The following is a 25,387-nucleotide window of genomic DNA, read 5'->3' on the forward strand; positions in this document are numbered from 1 at the left end:
ATAATAACTCTTGAAGTGTCAGATGTGCAATCCAAAGTTATGATAGTCCTGTATTTAATCCAAATGAAATCCAAGTTGGTTGGCGAAGTTTCCTTAAATTGAAGTTCACAATGATGGAGATGATGAAATTGATGTTGAAGCACGATGAATAACAAGAGTCACTGAAACGAGTTGAAATGTCCGTCAAGACGATGTTGATGATGAGTAACAGTCAATGTCAGCAATCCATGGATTGGAAAGCTTGATGATCTCGATGAGAACTGAGAATTCCTCTCTCAAAGTAACTGCAAACAGTTCATTGATGGCATGCAAATAATTCCACAGAAGATAAATGTTGTAATCCAGTTGGAAATAAACTATGCTCTGACATAAAGTCTGGTGTGAAACTCTGAGTTCTGATCTAAAATATGATGATGTGCTTGAAGGAACTGCCAGCCTATATACAAATTATTCACTATTCAGGAAGCTTCTAGTATTGTCTTTAAAAAGAACATTATCCTTCTTTCTAGAATAGTCCACTTCTAGAGGACTCTTGAATGACCTCTGTGAAATTAACAATGTAAACAACATAGCTAATCCTATTGTTCTTTTCACTGCCACTTGGAGTCTATTCTACATTCCATAAATAACAAAGATTACTCAGCCTATTAAATGGAAATGCCCAACAAAGCTTTACTGAGACATTCTGGAATATTCTTAATCATTATATTCTATAAATATCCTTAAAGAGCAAATAACTAAGTAAATGAGTGTAATTGCTCTTACAATTCTTATATATAACATTATCAGTAGGGTAATGTAGTATAAGACAACTTTTTTTCATGAGATGTGTACTTTTTGAAAAGGCAAATGTTCGGAAAGAGAATACTAGTATTCTTTCCCCAGTAGTCTGTTTAAATTATGTAAACTAAATCGTTTTGCTTTGTTACAACTCATTTAGATAGACAGACAGCTTTCAGACTTAGGATGCTTAAACTGCGTGGGTACGGCCACTTTAGAATGGAAGATGAAAAAGCGTAATATTTTCCCTTTGAATTAGTGTACCATAGAAGCTATATACATATCATGCACAGATCAATAGCAATGTGATTATAACCTTAAGGAGATAACAATACGTTTCGATGTCGGCCAATTTGGCTCAGAGCTAGAGCATCCACTTCATGAAAGGAAGATCGTGGGTTCGACTCCCAGCCGCATCATATTATTTATACCAGAGAGCAAAGAGAATTCCGAACTTCTGCTTTCAAGCAAGCTGCAGACAGATAGTAAAATTATGATTGTCTTCTGATGTGCAACAGTCAGACCAACACAACCGAATGTAGACCGAACAAAGCACGGGTATAAATCCCTGACGTCATCATATTCAAAGATGGGGGGGGGGGTGACATAATATACTATCCTCCCTTGACATGCTTGAACAATATGTGTGACGCAAGGATTTACGCCAGTGGAACAGAGTTACGTCATTTCAAATACCACATCGGTAAGTTCAGTTCTTTGGTGAGACCGCTCCGTATATAAGTGGCAATTCAAGCGAAGTCCTCACTCCCTCACGTATAGTGCATAAAAGCTGCATAAAACTTTGTTTAAAATGCCTATTATACAGCTAGCTAAGGTTTGAGAAGGAAACCGCGAATCTTCTGTAAACCACAGCAGAGGCCCTGCAAAAACAAAGTCTTCTAAACAAATGCCTGGATTTGACTGCATCATGGCACTGTTTTCCCCTCCTCATCCATTTCTTCATTTCTTGGTGTATTTGAGCCACTAGAGCCAGCTTTGGTCATTCCTGTACTCGCAGAAAATAACCATACTGACTACGGTAGTGCGATAGCTACTGCATGGGTTAATGGTATTTTACCTCCACTACCATGATACCAGCAGTGAACATACTACACACATTTTGTTTTGATCACATTTCGATCATAAAGTTGCAAACTTTCAGTATACTGTTTTAAAAATGAAAAAAAAAATCATTGTATCCTTCGTGCACATTTATGCCTGGACTCAAATGAATGCAGACACGTGCCATAACATTTCTAGAACTTGTTGAAATGTTTAATCAGAACAACAACAGCATACAATATGATTTTTGCTTTGCATGCATACAATCGAACCACTTGATCTATTAAAGAACTCCTGTGATGACTTGAAACTCTGTTTGAAGTCGAAATTCCAATGAAATATTATAAAAAAAAACATTTGAGGGTAATTACTTTGACCATACTGTAACCCCCGTGAACTTGAATGAATATGTTTTTGGAAAAGGCATCATGATGATTATGCACATTGCAAGCCTATTTTCTTCCTCTCTCTTTCCCCCTCTCTATATACCTACCTAAAAGCCATTTTTTATTGTGATTCACTGACGACAAAACTAAGGCTACTTTCTTCAAAAATATTAATTTAAAAAGTATGGAAAGTATGTTTAATATGCATTCACTCCCAATCAAAATGGTCGAAATCAACTGATTTAGTAGTTAGAATATATTAGGGGATATTGATAATTTTAATGGTCGGACACAATAACCGCCCTATTTCGCAGATCACTTTTTAAGAACGAATAATACATACACATACATTATGAAATATCGTAAACGTCAACTGCTTATAGAAGTGCAGGAATAGTCTGAAAAAAGGTATCTGCAAGAAAAAAAATATACCATCTATCATGGAAGAAATGAATTTAAAGAATTATCGATAAACACAGATCAATATTGCTTCGTCTATACTTTTATCTGTACAGAATGGTTAATTGCGCATAAATGACACGCGCGACAAAAGATCAATATCGCAAGGAAACACGGATAAAGTTAAGGAGGTGATGTAGCCTTGAATTTTCCATCTTGCTTAGGGCATTCCACCTCCACTCATCACAACCGATCAGTGTCCTGGGGGAAATCGTTAGAAACCTAATCAAGCCAAGAGGCAGTATATCGATCGTTCAGGTGTGTATTTTACTTGAATTTAGTAGTGTTTCCTACAGAAGCTATATCCCTTCCCACGTGTTCAACAAAATGTATATTCAAGGGCCCTTTCATATGCTATCAATTTTCAGACAACGAGAAATATTGTTTAAGTCCAGTACCATTTTCAAATAAAATCTATTTTTCTTTAAAGCGATGTGTTTTTTTTTTCAAACGGGGGAGGGGGATGGATCTCTCAATAATAACACAACAAATAAGTAGACAAATATTTTGTGGGGGACGTAACATTTCCAAGTAAAATTAGATTCTTTAAAACAAAATTATTTTCACTATCTTTGGAAACACGACAAAAGAGCCCCCTTATAATGGTATCAAAGAACGGCTTAAACATCACATAAAAGGGCCGAAAATGTGACGCAAATGCTGAGATGTAACGAATAATAATAATACATATGATTTATATAGCGTCTTTTCCATTTTTATTAAAATTAATGCTCAAGGCCCTAATATAAAATAAGATTCAAGATTCGTATTCACATTACCTCTTTATATTTTTCGTCAATCACACCTCTGAACAGGTATTGGATTTCATAATAATCACGAGAGAATTATCTATTTCACTTCAAAATATCTTTAACTCATCAGTTCGGAGCAATAAACTGCCAATGGATGATTAATAAACGCATTGATTTGTTGAGTTTGAGGTCAAATCGAGAAGGGTGTCAGGGATCGAATCGTTACACAACAGGGCGATAGACTGTCTGGCTGACGCCACACTTAAATGGAATCACGGTCAGGTGTTAACCATCAGGTCACGTGGCAATATCTCGAGGGGGCCAGGAAAGAAGAAGTGTCGGGTGAAGGATCGATGCTAATGCTATGCCAGAGTATCCGGTTGTTGGGATAGCTAGTGGTGAAGTACAATGGGCGACGTGCACAAACAAGTTGATGAAGGAGAGCTAGAACAAGATAAGAATTGGGGTAGCCATTTTTAAAAGTGAGAGCAGGGGGGGGTAAGAAACAGGATAGAGGAAAGCGTGAGAGGGAGTGAGAGAGAGAGAGAGAGAAAGTGAGAGGGAATACATGTATATGATGAAAGAAACGTACAAAGAAAAACAGGAAAGAGGATTCATGTGAAAAGGGGGAGATAGTGGCCTGTAATTGAATAAAAGGGACAGAGTTCACAGCAATTGTAGGTCGAAATGTGTTATTCATGAGTATTCATGAGATGGCATAAGAAGCATGAACGACTTAACTACAACAGATGAATGGCAAATAATCATCCTTGTGGCCAGGGGGAGAGACCCGAAAAGAAATATTTTCGAGTTATTAGGGTAAGGTTAAGTCAAAGTATAAGAGAGAGAGAGAGAGAGTTAAAACTCTTAAACAGTGATTGGATCGGAGGAGAGTATAGTATGTGCATGTACGGATAAGGGGTAAGGTCTAACCCAGAGGAAAGGGAGGAAAACAGAGAGAACTTCTAGAAAACTGTTGATGTGAACCAGAGGTATATACATGCAGCAGAAGAAGAAGAAGAGAGAAAGAGAGAGGGAATGACAGAGGAAATAGAAGAGAAAGAATACGACATAAAATCAAATGGGTCTCGGTAGCAAGGTGTTTACTTAAGAGAGAGATCGATTGAATTGTGCCAATATGCTTCGGTTGAGCAGTGAAGGGGATGATAACACAGGACAACCGTGTGTCAATCTTGACGTTCCAATGCCGAAAGGAAGAAGCGAACATCCTTCCAGACTTAATGTTCCTATAGGTGAAGAAACATTGTATTCTCAGTCTATATCAATCGCCTTACTAGCTATGATAGACAACAAGTCGGTTAATGGGACGATGATCAGTTTGAATATTTCTGTTTCTGTTTGTGGTAACTCCGGTAGGAACTCGGCAGGACAGCATTTTGCTGGTTAAACGCCAAGCTGGTAAATAACCAATTACCTATGAAACATTTTTACGTCTAGGTTAATCAGTCATAGTGGCTGACGTTATAGACGACAGATATCACTCTCGGGCCTTTTTATCAAAGTGGAGACAATGGCAGAGTTGGGATTCGAACTTACAACCTTGCAATTATGAGTCCAATGCTCTAACCACCGTACCACACGACCCGTCAATATGCTCCTAAAACACTGGAATTGTCTAATATAAGGAATGGTGGGGTCTTCCAAGGTCGAGGTGGTGAACTTATGAAGAATCACATGATTCTGTATTAAGTTTTGTTTTTACTAAGTACACCTGGGGAGCGTTTCATCAACATTTTTGTCTGACAAGTTGTCAGATCTGACATCTTTTCTTGATTCTGATTGGCTGTGATGCACTGTTACTATAGTAACTGTCGGATAAAATGGGACTTGTCGGATAAAACGTCCGACAAGTCCTTTCATGAAACACTCCCCTGGTATTCATATTTACTTTCTCAAATATTTAATCATTCTTGCAAATAAAGATTTCCTCTTTAACTCATAGTCGGAAGTAATATTTTTAACAAAACACTACTTGGACCTATATATTACTTATCACGAACCTTTCTTTCTCATCATCGTATCAATCATTATTAGACCTCATAATGTCACACCCCTTTTCTTCATAATGTCAGACCCCATTTTGGTCTGACATTATGAATAAAAGTGTACAGATATGAATCCGTATGCTCAGAATGATGACTCGTCGACTTACGTTGTAAATGTCCAGTGCACACTGCGGTATGTCTGCTACCCTGAAATATTAGTTTATAATTACATTAATGAGGAATAACATGCATTTTGTTTTGCTGTTTATTCTCTTATTTTTTCTACTGTACCTGACAGATGGATCAGAAGGGATATTTTTTCGAAATCAAGGTAGAAGTCATAGTGGACCAACAAGTCAGATAAATTATTGATCTGCGCATGATCAAGTCAGCACAGAAAAAAATACATTTACGGTTAGGTTCAAATTATTTTGGGTTTTCCGGATTTCCTTTCGTATTATAGGTTTCGGATACAGAGCCATTCTTTGTTCATTCTTCCCTACCACGTCTATCTAGAAATACCATCAAAATTGAATATTCTTTTGAAAAAAGCACCAGATCTTAAGTGTCAAGAATCGTGTACCAGTCTATTGGAATAAAGAAGGAAAGAAGTGTATTCCTGTTGGCTGTAGCTAGCGAGTTGAGAGGGGATTTGTCTAATCGTTATTCAAGTCACATCACCCTCTTCAAAAGTGATCCTCCTTCGACGAGAGCTTCTACTTCTTACAACTCAAAGACCACTAAACGTGACCGGGTCCTCTAAATCAGGGGGTGATCTCAAATTAACTCTCAGTACGATTGATAGTGATGAGGGATGGGATGTATTTCGACAACTCTCTGTAAGGTATCTCTGATAACACACCTCGAGTGTGTATCATTGTCAGCGTGATCAAAATTCTTAAAAGATATAAATATGCATATCTGGGACATGTTCAACATCGTACATGAGGTACTGTTGAATCCACGAGTAAGAAAGAAAATACATACTTCCTACACTCTAAAAAATGTTGGACAACATACTATCCACACAACGATTGGTTAAACCTTTATCCAATTCTGGGTAGTTTTAAACCAACAGTGTTGGTAGAATATACCCAGAATTGGATAAATTTTTAACAATTGTTGTGTGGACAGTTATGTTGCCCAACAATTTAAGAGTGTACATTGTTGATACACAGGTTCAATGTTTGCTGTATTAACAAATATTTCACTGATGTTCGCAAGGAGTAGTGTAAAAGGTAAAGGAGACGAACAAGAAGAAAGAATGAATAAGAAAAAGAAGAATATGGAGAAGAAAATGGAGAAAAGAAGAAGAAGAAGGGACGAAAAAGATTAAACTAAAAAAAGAAGGAGAAGACAGACCTGGGAGGAAGGAGGAAAAGTTTAAGAAAGAGAAGAATAAATTAACCAACAGGAAAAAACACATTGAGCATTTTTGTATACTTTGTATTACAAGATATTATCACATTTTAAACAAATAAATTTCGTATTCACCTGAAGGTCGGCAATACGGCACGTGCTTAACCTCCTTAGAAAGACCTTTTATGTGATATTATTGAGCAAGGCTTACTATGCCACCTCATGTGGCATCTACTGCTATGTTTATAACATTCACTCAAAACAACAAGTTGTGAAAGATTGACCGAGTGACTTGTGTTAGCCGACAACCTGTTTTGCAAATTACCCAATAGGATGCTAAAGTGTTCCACCTACAGAATTGCAATTATCGGTCAGTGACTTGATGAAACGGCTGTCACTTGGATTTGAACTGCAAGGTAGGAAAGGTATATCCCTGGGGAACCCACGTCCCCGTGAAGAGGATTATATTAACCGGAGTTTAAGTGGGGCTACTGTGGCCAATTCCGTTTTGTGAAAACATGTATTTTAAAAATTTTCGTGTTGAAAATTATGATAAAAGATATGAAGTCGCGTATAAGATAATCTAATTTACCTAAAGTATGGTTTCTTTTTCAGAGATGTGGAACAAAGAAAAAGTGATATTTATTTAAGAGTGAATGTGACGAGTTCAGTAATATTGAGAAAATACGACAGCAATTATGAAATCAACGGAGGGGTATAATTTATCGTTTTATGTACGTTATTCGACGTTGGTTTGTTAATTTTGCTTTAGTTAAGAGATAAAACAAGCAAAGAAATTATATTCTATTCCTCCTTTAATGATATAAAACTCATGGACATACAATGCCACAAGTGGCGCCTTACTCACCCTAAAGTGAAAAAACTTTGTCATTTAAATAAAAGACACTATGTCATATCACAGTAATAAAGGAAATCACAAGATGGTATTGATATCTGATTGTTATCTATAAGATAAAGGTAACAAATAATTATTGTTTGCCAAAAATACTAATCATCTGGCTGGAATACCTTCCTTTATTTATCCAATTTCTCAGCAATTACACACTATCCTCCAAAGTCCTTAGGCACATATTTAGTTTATACCCACAAACACTCTGGTGGTCATTTAATTTGATTCTGTACGAATTTATTTTGAAATCTTTACCAGAAATACATGTAGCATTTATCTTTGACAGAACTTATTTCATTACAGTTTGGTCATCATCTATAGAACTTTATTTATTTTCAGAATTTCTCCGGTTTGCAGACTGACATTTTCGCCTCGGGTTACATTGATCTGAAGTCATGATGAAAACGTCATATTTCTCAGTATTTACATCCGGAGCGTCGTCATTTACCCAGAGGATGTCGTGAGCACGAATTCATGTTTTATTGACAGACGCACACTCTCCCCTTTCTCCTATTCTCTCTCCATTTATCTATTTCACCTTTCTAACCCACCCTCTCTCATTCTCCTATATGTGAACGTGTTATCCCACTGCATGTCTATCTGTCCTGTGTCTCCTTGGCGCTATATAATATCCAATTAAAGCCATGGCAATAGCTGGATATACGACCCCACAAGTGAATTCCAGCGCAAAATTTTCGTAAGTCGTCCATGATTGTACTTCTACATGTGATTTGTTTTTTAAACCTTGCAATGATGGTCATACATCCTTATCATATCGTCATTTTCGACATGTCGAGGTTTAACAGTAGACTTGTAATTGCGGTATATAATGCATTTATCAAAACGAGCATCGTGGAGATTATCAAAGTTTAGACACAACAAAGATACAAAGACAGGTATATATGCGGTATTTCGTGGTTTAATAAATAATCGAGTAGCGTCACCGTATTCATATTCGCAAATCATCAATAAATGTCACAATATTACCATAATTGAATGACATAAAGCAATAGGTGTGTCAGCCTCCTGAGATGACCACTATTGATTTTCTGTAATTACTGTATACATGTATAAAACTCAACCAAAAGGTGGGAGTAAAAGATAATCCAAAATCAGAAAGTGATGAACATCAAAAAGGTTTCAAAGCTTGCCAAGTTCAATATTTAATGGTAAGATTTCCTAGCTTACCCACAATCATGGCAAGATCTCGCAGCTTGCCAAGTTCAAAATTACTATACCCTTGATGTCTAGACTTTGGATAAGCGCTTGTTAACGAAACATTTTAGCAAAAAACTATGGTCTATAATGTCTTTTGCTTGATGATTCGGTCACACTGGCAAAACCTATCCGAGACTGACCAAATATTCTATTCAACGCCATCCCATCCCGTCTTTTTTTTTTTTGCAAAGGGTTTCGTTGGTGTAACTCGGGCATGGCCGTGCTGCTAGGATTCATTCTCGGTCACAATGTCAGGTGAAGCTCCCAAAAGAGTCCCCACTATTGATACAGAGAAACCTGCGAGAGAGAAGCAAATAATGCGGTATTATCCCGCTCGCCGTCTGCCAAACATTTGCCCAGGAGTCGGATCGATGTGTCCCGTTCGATCCCCTGATCATTATTCTCACATTCGACCACCACCTTCGTCGCTACCTTCGACACGTCGTCTTATCCATTGTAATAGGAGGATGCCCCTCCACGCCGCACAGTATTTGAAGTGTATATCTTTGAATACATGATAGCATCCTGAATTACAATAATGTGGAATGGTGATAGAGGAAGAGAGGAAATAAGAAAAGGAGAGATAGAGACAGACAGAGAGACAGAAGAAGAGAGCAAGAGCGCAATAGATGAATATAAGAAATCGAAAGTTTGAACGATGAGTTGAATTTTTAAAGATGAATAAAGTGAAGGAAAACGAAAAAAAAAATTAGTGCACTTCAGCAATTTCGTTAGCGTTAGTTTTCTGTTATCTAATACTTACTTCTTTTTTAAAATCTCTTTCACCTCGAAACCTAGCATGACAAAAATAATTCGTACTGTACAAATTATTTTTGTCATGCTTGCTTTCAAGGTGAAAGAGATAAAAGAAATACAGTGTTAAAGCAGTGAGATTGGACAAGCAAGGCTTGTTACGTCATCGAGATAGGTCTACTCTATGGTCATTGGTAAGTGAATATGTAGTACACAACGTACGCGGCGAAAGAATTTACCTAAACACTTCTAAACACTGAATTTGGCATGACTCTTGTGTACTTTGAGGATAATAGCCATAATTAAAAATGAAATAACACTGGATGAATTACTCCACTTAGCTGCTTCTAGATAGAGTAAGAGAGGAGGGGGGGGGGTGGACAAGAGGGCGAGAGAGATAGAAGGGGGAGTGGGTGGGGGTTAGTGGAAGAGATGATGGAGAGAAAGATTAACGACATATTGGTTACGGTAGGTATTAAAGAGAAATTCCAGTAGTTGCAGAAAAGACTGATTTCATGAGAAAGTCTGTAAAACCAGGCTTAATTGTCAGTATATCATCGAGGATCTAGATCTGGTACAGTTACATAAACTGAACTTTGTGAAATCTTGAAATCTATACGCTGAAAAATGTTCACACTGAAGATAACCAACACAGATAGGCACACGTGGGACAGTGTATTATTATTGCTGGAATAAAGACCCGACGGAAGTGACCGAATCCGCGCTTATTTTGCTGATTTCTCTGCAATTACACAATTTCCTCCAGAATCCTTTGGCACATACTTTTTATTCATACAAACAGACACTTGGGTGGTCATTATATTAGATTCTGTTAAAAGTCATTTTCAGATCGTTACCAAAACTGGAATTTATCTTTAAGTTAGAATGGGTGTTCTCTTTTTGATGAATCTGGCGTCTATACGGATACTTGACCCAAGGTCTAGGAGGACATTCGGGGAGCGAGGTGAGAAAGGCAAGTCCTTTGATAGGCAGGAATTTTTAATCTCGATTTCCAAATCGGCAAAAAAATGTACCACGGTTGCCACAAAAGTTTGCAAACGATAAGTGGAAAAGCTTAATGCAACAATCAATAAAACCCCCTGTGTTCAAGGTCAAACACCAACTGGTATACAGTCCGACAAGTTCACATCTAGTTTAGATCTTGATATTTTTCTTTGTCACATCGGATCTTAATATTCCGAGTATTCTTCTTATTTTTTTTACTTGGAACGAAATGTGCCCACTATGCTGTTTTTGTTAAAAGAACCCATTTGACTTCCTTATTTGACCCGGGATTTTATTTTTAAAAGTGTACCATATTATCCTCATTCTAATAAACCTGTTTTATACAGGATCAAATGAAATTGAAAGAGAGAACAGGCAATCAAAATAATGACAGTAATAAGAATAAAGTGAAGATTGAGAGCAACTAAAAAGGAAATAAATCGTTTTCAGGATACCCTTGCCAAGTTAGCATATCATCGTCTAGTATTACTGCCGACTTGTTATCAGGCCATGAGCTTTCTGTACGAATGTAACTATGCCGGAAACTAGTTATATTTTTTGTATCACATCTATGTCACTAACAAAGTTTCCGACCTTCGAGCTGTTGATCTGCAATTTCTATTCAGATCAGACTCAAAGCATTATCAAAGACAATTTAAGATGCATAACATCCTTAACCCATCCAGATAATCGTTATTATAAAACATTGCACCTTTCAACCGAACTTCATGAATTTCAATGAACTTTGCCACCAAGGGGAGACCACTCCAAGACAACTCGGCCCATCACAATTTCACAATTATCTTAGCTCGTTGGTCGCATGATCCAGTTGTCTCTCAAATATTCATCGATTCCTCAGATTATCCAATTCCTTTAATTCAGTTTAGAACACTCTTGATGGTCAGCGAGTCGTGTTACGGTCAAGGCAAACCAATCTGTTTCTCTTGAAGTCAGATGGAGCGGACTTGCTGTGGAAGACAGTGAAATTACTCTCGAGTGTGGCGAGCCGTTCACGCTACATGCGTGTGTAACAGTTGCTCTGGTCTTCATATTATTCTTGCAAATTACTGTGGCAAATAGACAGCGCTGACCTTCTTTTTTTTTTGTTTATTCCATGACAACTCCCTGACGATTTATTTAAACATAGTCTGCAGTGCTTACAATGTTGGCGTTGAAGGTATGACACCATGCCACAGTTCTTTGCGAGGATGTGGGTGTGCCCACGTGCGAGAGTCTTTTGAAGGTAGGTATCTGTTTGAGACGGTGATGACGGTGTGTAGGGGTGTATGTGTGCGCGGGTAAAAGGCAAAGGAAGGGAGAGTGCTGTAAAAGGGGATGGGTTCTTTGCTTCACTCTCCCTTCTCCCAAATAGCAAAAACTGTGGTGTTAACCGGTGTACATAGAGGACCACACCAGTTATTTTACACCGGTGTTAAATTGGTGGTGTTAGGTTTACACCTATAGGTGTTATTACAACACCTTTTGTTGTAACATTTACACTCTTTGGTGCTATGTTTAATCTCTGGGGTGTAACTTTTAACACCTCCGGATGTGGTCCTCTATTAACACCAATTGGTGTCAATTTGAACATGACAGTTTTTACAGTATACCCCCACTCTCTCTGTCTATATGTATGTGTCTCCCCTTTCCCCCTCTCTCCCTTACGTATCGCAGCACTCGATTTGAGCATCTCGTATATTCATCTCAGTTTGTTTTGATTATAGAGATATCATGTTAATTAGGTCAAATAATCGAGTTCGATCTTCTTGTTATCGCCAGCATCAAGCCATATTTGTCCTAATCCCCGGCATCAAAATCAAATTACCATTTTGTCATCCTAAATCTCCTAGGCCTACATATTGGTTTGCTTCTCCAATATTTGATATTTCTCATTAAACCTCAAAAAGAGGACTTCATTCTGTGTAAGCTAATGTGGGATTATTATTTTGTTTTTCTTCAGGTAATGATATCCAAAGTTGTAAACAACCATCCATCCAGGACAGTATTGATGCCGTTTGAAATAAGAAGGGTAGCTAAAAGAGGACGGTGTCTACAACGATTTCAGTTGCATTTGTTTGGAAGATGATTTTAATCAAATCAACTGAACCTTTTAATTCAGACCAAGATATTTTTCCATTTACAAAAAAACCTTCGCTAATTGTCAACTAATAAGGAAACCTTCAAAATACAGGATTAGTAGTACATGTATATGACAAAAGTGAATGCAGTTGAAGCTATGTGAAATAAAAAGGTCTACTCAACTATTTTTGAAACACGGTTGGACCTTACCAAATATTTATACAATAATGAAAGTAAAATGCAAGTTGGATGGCGGAGTGTATTATGGAATGATAAATCATCATGTTTAATCCAATAAAATCTTTTCAGACCTTATTGTAATTATGAACATAGGGACGCAGGAAAAAAATTGAAGACAAGCAAGCAAGCAAGTAAAAAAAAAGTTATCAACAACAAAATAGGGGGGCGCGTCCCCCCTCCCCCCCCCCCCCCGCTTCCGCCGCCTATGGACGTACTATTGGTCAAACATATATTTTTTGGTAATGTTATTTAAGATATCATTCAAAATACCTCATAATATCGAAAATGTCATAATTATCCGACGCCCCACATCTAAACACGCACCAGAACCCCCTTACATTCATGCCTTTTATACACACACACCCTTCACACCATTACATACGCACACCCGATAGCACACACACGCACGCACACTATTATTATCGAATTCGAAGGATATAAAATGTATAATGAGATAAGCGGGTTTAATTAAGAAGCAGACAAACGTTATTATGGCGTTCATTCTTGCTGAAAGTAATCGTGTGATAATAATACACCAGGGAACGAACACCCGATTCTTTCTTCTTCTTCTTATGGTTTATCCTCCAGCAAGGTCCTCTGATCAAAGACAGCCGTCTATAATTAATGCATGTTGTCCTCACGGGGAGATATCTGCATCATAGTAATAGGAAAATAGATCATTGGACCGGGCTTTCGCTAATCTTGCTTCCGCGCCTCGAGGTGCGAAGCGAGATTACATCCCAATATGATGCCAAAACAACACTCTAAACAAAAACAAAAGGTTTACCCAATATTTGGTAAAATGGGAATAGTCATGTTTGTTAGGTAAAAAGATACCAAATATTTGTACATTTTACGCAATGTTGCGTTAAAATGTACCCTTCAAACATGCATTCTCCCAACAATGAGAAGAAAAAAATTATCCAGCAAACACGCATGTTCCCTTTCTATCCAATATTTGGTAAATTTGTACTCTCTGTTTTTAGAGTTAAAGAGATAATAGCATGAATAAAAATATAAAAAACAGTAACGCAAGACAACAGTTACCCTTTGCGATTTTGAATATTATTACTGTTTTCAATGGAAAATTATTGCAAATAGTATAATGACTTAATGACCTTTACATAAAGAAATTCTATTGAATTTTACTCAAGTTTGGTCTCAAAACATATTCATTCATGCTATTCACTGGCGGGTCCAGGGGGGGGGGGGCACGTGCCCCCTGTGCCTCCCCCTTTGAAAAGCAAGATTTAAATTTGGAATGTAAAAATGCCATTAAAAAAGAGGGTTGCCCCCTCTTTTGACATTGAAGACCTTTTGTTTATCCTTGATTTGTGGTTGAATTTTTTTTTGCGTGTCAGAATTTTCCTCCGACAAAACTCCCCCCCCCCTTTTGAAAATCCTGGATCTGCCCCTGATGCTATTGAACTCCTTTGATACACATTTAAAAAATAAATAAATAAAAGTAAAAAAAAAAGGAATGGCAAATTGGGCCAATCGGTCCAGTTTCTACTTGGTCTTTGAACTATTTTGAGATTTTAATCAAATAAAAAGAAAAATGATGCTAAATAATTCCCTTTTTCCATTTCTAATCTGATTTTTTCCCATTAATAGATGCATAAAAATGTGTACCATCATAGTTTATGTTTGATATCCAATGATAACGAGGCCTACCATGTTAACACTGTTCAACAGATCAGAATAAATGATTTAAAAGAAGTTACCATGGGATAGTAACGTCTACGCAACGGGGCACAGGTAGAGCGCTAAACTAATATTTTACACCAAGTGGATAAATTTTGCATCCAAAGTGTGCTTTTGCTTTTTACAGTATATATGGATCGATTCTAGATCTGACTTTGAATGTCATTGGCGGGAAAATCGGTGAAGGCTATGTCATTACCGGGGTTGCTTTCTGTTGCAACGTCCAGCCCCCGTGATTTCCCCCGAGGTATACTGCAGCTGACCTCTCCGACCCCCTCTCCTCCTATGGAGGACATTTGTCAACTCCGTTTCGTTCCGTTTACTCCTCAATTGGCCATCAATTATCAAAGAATTGGAGAAATGAAGCTAAATGACCCAAAGGTATTAGAGCATACAGTATTATACACGAAGGAGGCGCAGTATCATGATATCTTTGATTATTGGTGCCAAACTCCGGTGACAATACGCAGGGAGACACCAGGGGGTCGGGGCGCGACCGCCCCACATATTGCTCAAGTATCATAACAATAAAATTATAAGAAAAGACGAAACAATGAAGGAAGGAGAAAAGAATAAGCTTTTACAAGAGAGGTGTTAGTATCATTATATTTGTTTCTAATTTAGTCGAGAAAAAAAAACATGACTCATCTCTCTATCCCCTCGCCCCCTTACCAAAATATCATGGCTCGTATACATGATACTAATAATTATGAATAAAAATAAATATAGATTTAAACAATAATAACGACTTCATTAAAACAAATCACAAGAACCTGTTGAATATAATGGTATAAGGGAGATACAAACAAGTAAGTAGCCTTGGGGCCATGAATGCAGGCGTCATATTGATGCTAATATTTATATTGATTGGATTGTATATATATCGACTGGATTATTCGGTATTTGGGTCCTTTGTGAACGGAAAGCATATAGGTGATAGGCGTTATGATCAGATGATCAGCCGCCCTTTTTAATAATTCGTGGTTATTAATATTGAATTAGTGGCATCATGTGTTTTGCAAAAAGTAACGGCCTTGAACAGTTTCATTATGTTTTCAATTGTGTTTCCACGTAATAAACTATTCATTAATGTGCGTGAGCATTAGACACACTCAGAAAGCATTACCTGGCAAAGAGGTATGGAGGCGGATATACAGTTGGAAAATTTGCAGGGATAGAGGGGGGGGGGGAGAATGAGGGGGGAAAGGGGGAGAGGGGGAAGGGGAGAGAGAGGGGGGAGGGGGAGGGGGGTGGAGGGGGTGTACAGGGGATGGGGAACGGCTGGTGAGTATTCGAAAATTGATTTCGTCACGATTTATCATTCACGGGACATTCTATTCCTTTTGTCGACCTTTTGTCTACACACAACACTGCACCTCGAAGTTCAACGGACCATCACGTGACTAAATTCGAAGTAGGCTAATAATTCACAAGGGTTATTTTCCTTCGCGGGAGAGAGGAGAAACTTGTTAGCATCAAAGTAAATTATAAATGACAATCTTCACGCTCAATTGTAACCATTTCCCTCAACCAGAGGAAGGTAATCGAACTTATTGTGCAGACAATATGATTAGTTCGGTGACTCACACTACCTAATGGATTAATCGACTTGATAGTTATGAATTAGATATTAGTAGAAACGAATGAATGATGGAAAAGGGCAATATAATGAACTATTACACGATTTTCAACAGACGCCATTGGGATATTGCTTTATGGTGCTTGAGTATGGAATATACAAATAATGCCCGTTAATTGCAAACGCTATTGCATCTGTTTATGTGCGTATGCAGTTGTAGTTTCACTTTTGGTCCCATACATTTGTTGTTACATATCAATATATGGTATAAAATCGTACTATGGTGTTTGTAAAGGTATTTGTGACCGCAGCATAAATTTTCATCAATCTTTCCATAAATTATATAGCATTTGGCTTCATTATATTCGAAGAGCTCAGTTGCAAAAGGGGTCAGGTCAATTTTTCATCAAATTTCATTGTTTCAATGTATATGTTTTTAGTAGCTCTATAACATTATACAAAAGAAAAGTTGAAATTCCCATTAAAAAGTGAACAAAAATGGTAAAGAAAAATCGCCTCTTTTCAAAAGGGGTTAGATCCATTTCAGTTTGTTTGCAAAAGTCGTTAGATCCATAAAGAATTGTTTTGGGAAATGATATTAACAAAACTGTGAAGACAGGTAGATTTCATTCATACACAATTTTTTGTTCACATGGTAGGGTATCATAAAGAATTAGTTTCGCATAAGAATATTGCAATATGGGAGAATAAATAAAAAGATTTTCTTGGAGTTGACCCCTTTTGCAACCAAACTCTTCGAAAGAGCTCATTTGTCAAAAGGGATTAGGTCATTTTTTTTCATAATTTTTATTGTTTTCTGTCTGAAAACCAATAGATTTTTAGTCGTTGCAATGATACCAAAGAAACTTTGAAATTCACATTAAAACGTGATTAAAAGTGGCAAAGTAAAATCACTTTTTTATTCAAAAGATATTGGATTCATTTCGGGTTGCTTGCAAAAGAGGTTAGTTCCACAAAGATAATTTTTGAAAAATAGTTATTTATAAAAAAAAGTTTGAAGACATGTAGTTTTCTTTTATACCCAATTTTATGTTCACATGATAGCGTAGTACATCATGACAACTAAGTTTCTCATAAGAATATTGCAATAAGTGAGAATAAAATACTTGATTTTTCTCGGAATGGTCCTAACCCCTTTTGCAACCAAACTCTTCATTTATAAAGCATGAGAAAGGCGCATCTTTCCTCCTCTTGAATACGATATCGATTCATCATTGCCAAGTTTTGTTTTTGAAAGTTATATGGCACACACAAGATAAGTGGCCTCCACGCATCCTGTTTATTAGCTACCAAGAAGCTGGGCATCTTTGAAAACAAAATAAGAGTAGAAGCAAAAGTATATCCGAATGTTCTCGAACATCATCGCATATTGCATCAGCGAGCTCTTGTAGCAGAGGATATAAGCCAGCCCAATCGGGTGTCAGTAATTTATATCTCCACTTCCTCACCAATACTTCCATGCGGTGGAGTGAAGTGTTTCATTCGTGGATATGATTTCATGAAGAAGTGCGAATTAGTTGCTTTCAATTACTTCAACTGCAATAGGAGCGTTGTGACTGACATCTAAATTGAGACAAACTGCCGTTTGCCGAAGGTTGCATTACCAACTGTCTTGAAGGGTTTATATAATTATGTTTGATGCTCTAAAATATTAGAAGTAATGATGCAAACAATATATTATATTGTTTGCATCCATGAATAACTATACCGATTTTCACTTAAAATAGTTCATATTTATGTCTAACATGTTATTAGATTTGATTCCTAGAGTTTATGAGTCCACGTTACAGCTACGACAACTCCCTGTTGACATTTGATGTGGAGCCCCCAATCATACAATATTCATATTAGAAGAAAGGTAAAGTATGCAAAACGCATAATGTTGTCTCCTTTTTTCACAATCAAGACAATTCTGAGAAGGAAAAAAAATCATTTGGAATAAGCACACCAACACCTACAGACAAATTTAGATTTGATACCGACATGAAACTGATAAAATTGCTGTTTCCAAGGGAAATAGGCAAATTTCAAACTTGTAAAGACGTTCTCTCTTGTTTTTCCCCTTTATAGTCAACTTATAGATGAAAAAAAACACTCTTTCTTGTTATTTTCCTTCAAAATCAACTCATAGATAGAACTTCAACAATGAAAAAAAAATGCTGATGTTGCCAATTTTAAGCGTGATATTGATCAATAAATACATGTAAAAAATAAAATGGGTTGAGATTTATTGTAGGAAAACCACAATGTAATAAAAATGTTTTTACATCTTACATAGATAGTAATATGACTTTTATAATTTCATGCAGAAAAAAATGTTCAATTGTGGTAACAAAATTATTAACTTGGGGTAACTCATTATTATCGTTAATAAGAATGTTATTGATGTTAATACTTATTTTATTTATCATTATATTAGTATTGGTGGCATTGATATTTCATTTATATGTGGAAGAGCCGTGGTGTAGTGGTTCTGACTCTCGCCTTGTAAACAGAGGGTCGTGTGTTCGAATCCCACTGCGGTCTAGCGTCCTTTGGCAAGGCGTTAATCCACACTTTGCCACTCTCGACCCAGGTGCTAAATGGGTACCCGGTAGGATGCGAAAGATATTGTATGTTTGATTTTGCCAGCGCCATAATGAGGCTGCGATGAATGCAAGGAATGCTCCCCAGGGAGTGGAAATTGTGCACTTTTCGTGCGGGATTGAAATGAATCCAATGACCGGGGTAATAATATGCTGTAACGCGCTTTGGCCCATTCTGGGAAAAGCGCTTTATAAAAATTGGGTATTATTATTATTATTATTTATCATGACTATAGTAGCGCTATTATCATTACACACATTCTAAGTGTAAGTTTTATAACCTTTATACAGTTCTTTATCTTCGCCCACTCATTTGTATCATATTGCATTAATTTCTGTAGTTATTATAATCGTCATTATTATGATCAATATATTTTGAATAATATGTGCTTTGTTATTCACATGTATATTTTCAACAGGGCTGTTGGCAACAAGGGTACTTGTGAAAGAACAAACAAGCAAACAAATGGAAGATGAGTTATTGTTAAATGACTGAGTAAATGAAGATTATCTGATAGAAAAAAAATGTGCATAGTGTATCATTGGAGCTTTTTGATAAGGGATAACGAAGAGCAATAGTTAGTTCCTAATACCTTGGTCACATTTGCTCTACGGCGACCGTACGGAGAGTCGAAAACAGCCATTTTATTAATTTTAATTCAAACAACCTATATGTAATTGGTACACAATATGTTAAAACGACTGTTTTCGACTTGCCGTACGGCCACCCTAGAGCAAATGTGACCAAGGTATAATTACTGTAAGTAGACGTAAAAGTCACTCCATACTCTAAATGAAAGAACATTCCCCAACCGCTTATAAAATGGCCTTAATAGATTAAAACTTTCCGCTTGATTGGTTATTTTATCTCAGGTTTGTTTGCCTCTTCGGTTTATGCTAACAGACCCAAGTCTTCCTCTCTTCCTGGCAGTAAGGTTTCCCTTCTAATGTTCAGGCCATTGTCCTTTCTCGATATTTACCTAATTCTCAAGAATCGTCAACTATATTGGCCACAAACCGGAAGAATGATAACCATAGACTTATGCATCTTTGATACCGAATGTATAATTCGAATGTACTAAACACATTTTTATGTGGTTTATATTTCTTGCTACAGATTTGTCATCATTATGTTTTTTAAGCAAAAGCTGCATGCCGTTTTCTTCGTCTTGTGACACATTTAAATAAGCTATGCCAAACCATGCCATTGTATTATTGATATAAAAAATCGTTGTTGGGTTTTTATGCCCTACGAAGCAAAAAATGATAAAATGAAACTAGCAAAATATTGTGGGTTTTGTGATGTTAATGATTACATACATGTAACTACATGGAAAATATAAAATCATTGCTTCTAAATGTTTACAGAGGTAGTAGTACTCCTGTCAAAACAGGATTGAATTTAGAGAGTCCATGTTCCAGCGTGGAGTAAGCTCATTTGATGCGAATGAAAGCTCATCTGCTTGAAGAGATTAGGAAATGATACAGACCAACATATGCTAATCTTGTTTATGAGTCAACCCATACTGCTCACTCGTTTAAATGCATCTTGAAATATTAAAGATAAGGTTGATTTCTGAGAAGAGAATGAAAATGAAATGCAATGGGAATGAAACTGCGAGTGCAAAATTGGAGCAATAAGTGTATACTGTAACCAAAAATGTACTCGCATATTAGCTTTTTGTTCCAATGTTAGGTTGAAAAAGACATTATAGTTCACTAGAATTTCAAAATAAGCAATTAAGTTTGGCGGTTTATCTACACGCACGCCGCCAAACACACACCTCATCTTCCACGCGCGTGCGCACCAATATATAAACTCACCTACACACCTAAAATTTGAAAAAGAAATAATTTACTTTTATTCTTTGTGTGTTTGTGGGTACAATACATCTCCTGAAATATACGATCAATAGGCACGGAAGACTCATGCATACACATACACACACTCACACACACACACACACACACACACACAATTTACACATATATTGTATATCATATAAGAATAACGAACACTATGTGCTGCTGACAACATCTCCAGAAAGTTAACAAACACGATATGCTGAACTATATTCCTACGTTATTCTTATCTTTTAAAGTTTTCCTTTCCATTTTATTCTTTTTTAAACTCCTTTCTTTTCATAATAGTTTTTTTCTCAACTATGTATAATATAGGCCTATGTATAATTTGTAATACATGTTATCGTAAACGCCAAAGTAGTTGTAATAGCTGTTTGTTATCATCACCTTTTACAATGTCTTTTTAATGCACGTTGCGACTGCAAGCCAACAAAAAAATTATCATCGGCTATATCCTCTTCTCAATCCGAATGTGGACATGAAAATTCAAAGGACGTGTGAGGTGACATGCCTGGAATTATGATTATCACCCAACTTCCAACGTAAATGAATCTAAAAGCCCTTCTATTCCCCTTTCTAATAATCTCGCCCATCCTCCTTGATCTACTTTGTCCTTCGGCTCACTCCTCCCAGCCTCTCGATTTCATGACACAAGCCACTTTCCCAATCCCTTGCTAATTCCTTAAATCAACGTCAAGATCCGAAGCAGGTTTTTCGCCATGACGCCCTCGACGACAAGTTTGCTCGCATGTTGGCATAGTCTCTGTTGTTTGTGTGCGAGAGTGAGAGCGTGAGACATTAATTTGATCGGCATGCACCCGTCTCTAGTATTCCCATCGGAGTGCGCCGAGTGTGCGCAACTGATGCAACTCGTCTGTCTTCATTCTAGTGGAAGGCTCTCCTCAGTTATGCGCCACTTGGGTTTCTAACCCTGATATTGAATAGTCGTTTGCTCACCGGTGTTCCTCCCGCTATATGAGTTTTATTTTCCCTCGACCGGATACTTGGAATTAATCGCTTTGCCGAGGACGAGGCAATTTGTCTTACTTCTTTTGTAAATTTAAAGCTCTGTGGAAATGTTATAACGTATTCACGGTACACTGACAAATAGCACTTGAAGATCCCTTTGATATTCCCAGCGCTTTCTGGGAGAAAGTTTTTGGTCATAAATTGACTATTCTCCAATAATATAACTCACAGCCGAGGAGAAACGGACTGTTCTTCTCCATCACCTTTCCGGATGAGTGGCTAATTTTGAGGACAGAGAATCGCGGAATATTGTGCACTGTTTTGGAACATGTGGGGCCTCAGGCTATCTTTACATTCCCCAAGAATGTCGATGAACGGCTAACATGTTGCTTGAATAGTAGGCAATTGCAAGAGACAAGAAGTGAAAGGTCACAGGAAAGACTGTTCGAAGTTTTAAACACTACATAAGAGGTTTCACTGGGCTGAAGTGCATTTCGCCTGTATGTAATGCAAGGATCAGCAAGGAGCCTCAAAGTAAATTTAGAATCGACCGACCAACCAAACCAATATATTGCTGAACGGCAGTGACACAAGCGGTTTTTTGCGTTTCTTAGCGAAGTTACAATCATGAACAATACTCAAAAGACTCCAATGATGTTCTCTGCCTGATTTGGAAAAATTAAAAAAAGCCATTTGTTTTAATTTGCCACCTTTACTGATGCTATCCGTGCTATTATTATTTTTGGCACTGGAAATATTTTTAGAACGAATGGAATATTCATAGGAATGAACCTTTAGAGGCCCCTGTTCATATGTGAATGCCCTGATAAAAGATTACTTGCAAGCTTATTCAAAGTGTGGCTACACGCCTCCTGCATCACGTTTCACATTTAGACCAGAAAATGTGCGTCATTTCTAGAGGGTAATTTATACGATTCTGAAATAGCGCAAATATTATCCATCACCCACGGGCAACTCTAAGACGTCTTAAGATTTAAAGGAAAAATGAGCGTGGTTTCAATTTACAAGAAATGTAAGCCTTCGACGGATTTTTGAAATGGTTTTGTGACGAAGAAGGAAAAGAAGAACCCGTCAATGCCTACGACATCGAAAGGTTTAGAAATTCCGATCTACTTTAGATTACACATTCGGATCAGTGAATTAATGGGAAGCGTTTTCTTCAAATCAAGTGTTAGCGCTTCCGAAATGGACTAACCCTTTCAAGGTTTTTACATAACTTTGTTGGTATTGTTTAGTTTACAGCGCCGTGAAAAGACTTGGTCTTTTTGCAACCAGCACATTGAATCATGTCTGACGGAGAGGAGCACTACCGTTTGGTAGTGATGGGGTCAGGTAAAGTAGGCAAAACCGCAATAATTCAACAATTTATCAATAATAAATTCGAGGAGAAGTATAAAGAGACGGTAGAGGATCTACACTGTCGGGAATATCACATCAATGGACATAGTATTAAAGTAGATATTCTTGATACGTCAGGAACATTGCAATTTCCGGCGATGAGGCGATTATCAATCTCTACGGCTCATGCCTTTGTGTTGGTTTATTCTATTGATGATTCGGCGTCGTTTGAGAACGTTAAACAGATATATAATCAGATTCAAGAACAGAGGACAAACTTCGGAGACATACCAATTGTGGTTGTAGGGAATAAATCCGATCTCGAGCTCCAACGTCGGGTTGATATCGACGATGCACGCGTGACTTTGGCGCAAAATAATTGGCACTGCGCGCACGTTGAAGCGTCAGCAAAGGAGAATTCTCTAATACTGGATATCTTTCAAAAGCTTCTGCAGATGGCGAAGATCCCCATCGCCCGAGAGTTGAGCCCAGTGTTAAAAAGGAGAATGAGTGAATATGGTTACAAGTCAAGGCAGCGCGGGGAGAGAAGAAGCTTTAGAGAAAGCGATAAGGAAATGTCCCGAAGTCGGAGCTTGATTCGAAGATCTGCAAGACCGAAAATGAAAGCAACGGACCCAAATAAAAATGACTGTGTCATCTGTTAGCTCATTACGTGATTATAATTGTGTAGATTGGTATTGATTGTCCCAAGTGTGATTCAGGAGTGTGAACACATGAGATGGATGCGTCTGTTCTTTGGAACATAAAGCTTCATCTAGATTTTCCTTTCTACATGGATGCAGTGACGCGGTCTGCCTCGATTGATTGAAAATGTCTTGTCCTTTGGTTTAGACGGGCATTCGTCATGCATGTCAGTTCTTCCGTTATTTGCTGCATACTTTAAGATTAATACGTATGAAAACACATTCAATTGTATGATTCAATCAACATCTTTGTTCAGCTTCTGCTCTGCTAGGAAACGAGGAGATAATTCGATGTAATCACTGCTTAATGAAGCCTTATATTAATATATGTATACAGCAATGTTTACCCGAGGGCCGTGCAATTATTTGCATTATTGTATTTCAGCGAATTGTCTGCCGTTCTCGAAAATTGAGACATTTGGTATGGATAAGTAATGAACTATTGTGTGAAAATTATATTGTATTATTATCCTGTTGTTTCTGCTTTTGAAGGTGTGATAACATTTGACCGTTATTTTCATAGATGATAATATGGAGGTTTTGTTATTGTACGGGGGTAACAAGATGTCAATAAACACTACTCGCGAGGCATGATTCTTATGCGAAACTAGATTGAAATAAGGGACATACAAATATAAAACAATAGAAAAAAATCAACATATATTTAATCCACCTGGCTTAAAAAAAGATTGAATGAAGAGTGCGTGTCGAAACAAGATCATGGAATATCACTACGGAGCACGCGAAACAATTCCTAACCGTATTATAGCATCTGAAGAAAATACTCTATATAAAAAATAGTCTCAAGATAACGTGGGTTGTCATGAAGAAATCAATTTATTACTTAGGAAGGTAATTTTCGCCAGAGATTTAATCCCTTTTAACAGGTTTACGTAGATTGAAACACCCCCATACGGATTTCAGTATCGTCATGCTTACTAAGAAGCACTGTTAAGTACCTGTGCAAATTAAATTAGGTTCGTTACTGCACGTAAACAGTGTATTCCAACCATGCAGAGGTAAACACACTATTGGTTGGAGGTATGATGTTCTTGCTTCAGGCGTCTGTTCTAATTTCGATGCCAAACAATAATAGAACCTGTACTTTGCGTTTCTTTTCGATAATGTTGATTGAGTAACACGTGCTGTTGCAATTATATCATCCCTAAACAAAATGCGAGGTATTATTAATTCATGCATTTAAACATTATTATACCTGTGAAGCTAGTGGCTTCCTTATTCACTTGCATGACATGCGAAACCATAACATGGTATATGCGTGATCATGAATTAAATGCAGTGCCGTGTAAATCTGGACCTTTTGGGGGAATAAACATTTGCATATATACTTAAAAATTAGATGCAGTGTGTTATAGCTTGAAGGTGCATTATATGGGTTTAGCCTGTAAGCTATACATACATGCCATGTATGGCCACTTCTTGAAAGCTGAAGCTTATTGATCAGTCCGTGAACTCGATAACGTTTCAAATGTATCAATATGAATAGATGTTGATGAATTCTGGACCAAAGACATATGGTGGCTGGACCAATTACATTCCATGGATATACCGACCAAAGAATTTTAAATTCTTT

At 37.3% G+C, this 25,387-nt stretch overlaps 1 protein-coding gene across 1 annotated transcript; it reads left to right on the forward strand.

Moving 5' to 3' along the window:
* The first annotated feature begins 21,573 nt into the window (after positions 1-21,573).
* Positions 21,574-24,889, forward strand: LOC121423342 (dexamethasone-induced Ras-related protein 1-like). Its single transcript, XM_041618697.1, has one exon. The coding sequence runs from the start codon at positions 23,038-23,040 to the stop codon at positions 23,752-23,754; it is 717 nt and encodes a 238-aa protein (XP_041474631.1). The 5' UTR covers positions 21,574-23,037; the 3' UTR covers positions 23,755-24,889.
* The last annotated feature ends 498 nt before the right edge of the window (positions 24,890-25,387 follow it).

Source organism: Lytechinus variegatus, chromosome 10, assembly GCF_018143015.1.
Source record: "Lytechinus variegatus isolate NC3 chromosome 10, Lvar_3.0, whole genome shotgun sequence".
Classification (NCBI taxonomy): domain Eukaryota; kingdom Metazoa; phylum Echinodermata; class Echinoidea; order Temnopleuroida; family Toxopneustidae; genus Lytechinus; species Lytechinus variegatus.

Excerpts from the sequence above, each read along its gene's own strand:
- LOC121423342 (XM_041618697.1), top strand. The coding sequence starts at position 23,038 with ATGTCTGACGGAGAGGAGCACTACCGTTTGGTAGTGATGGGGTCAGGT.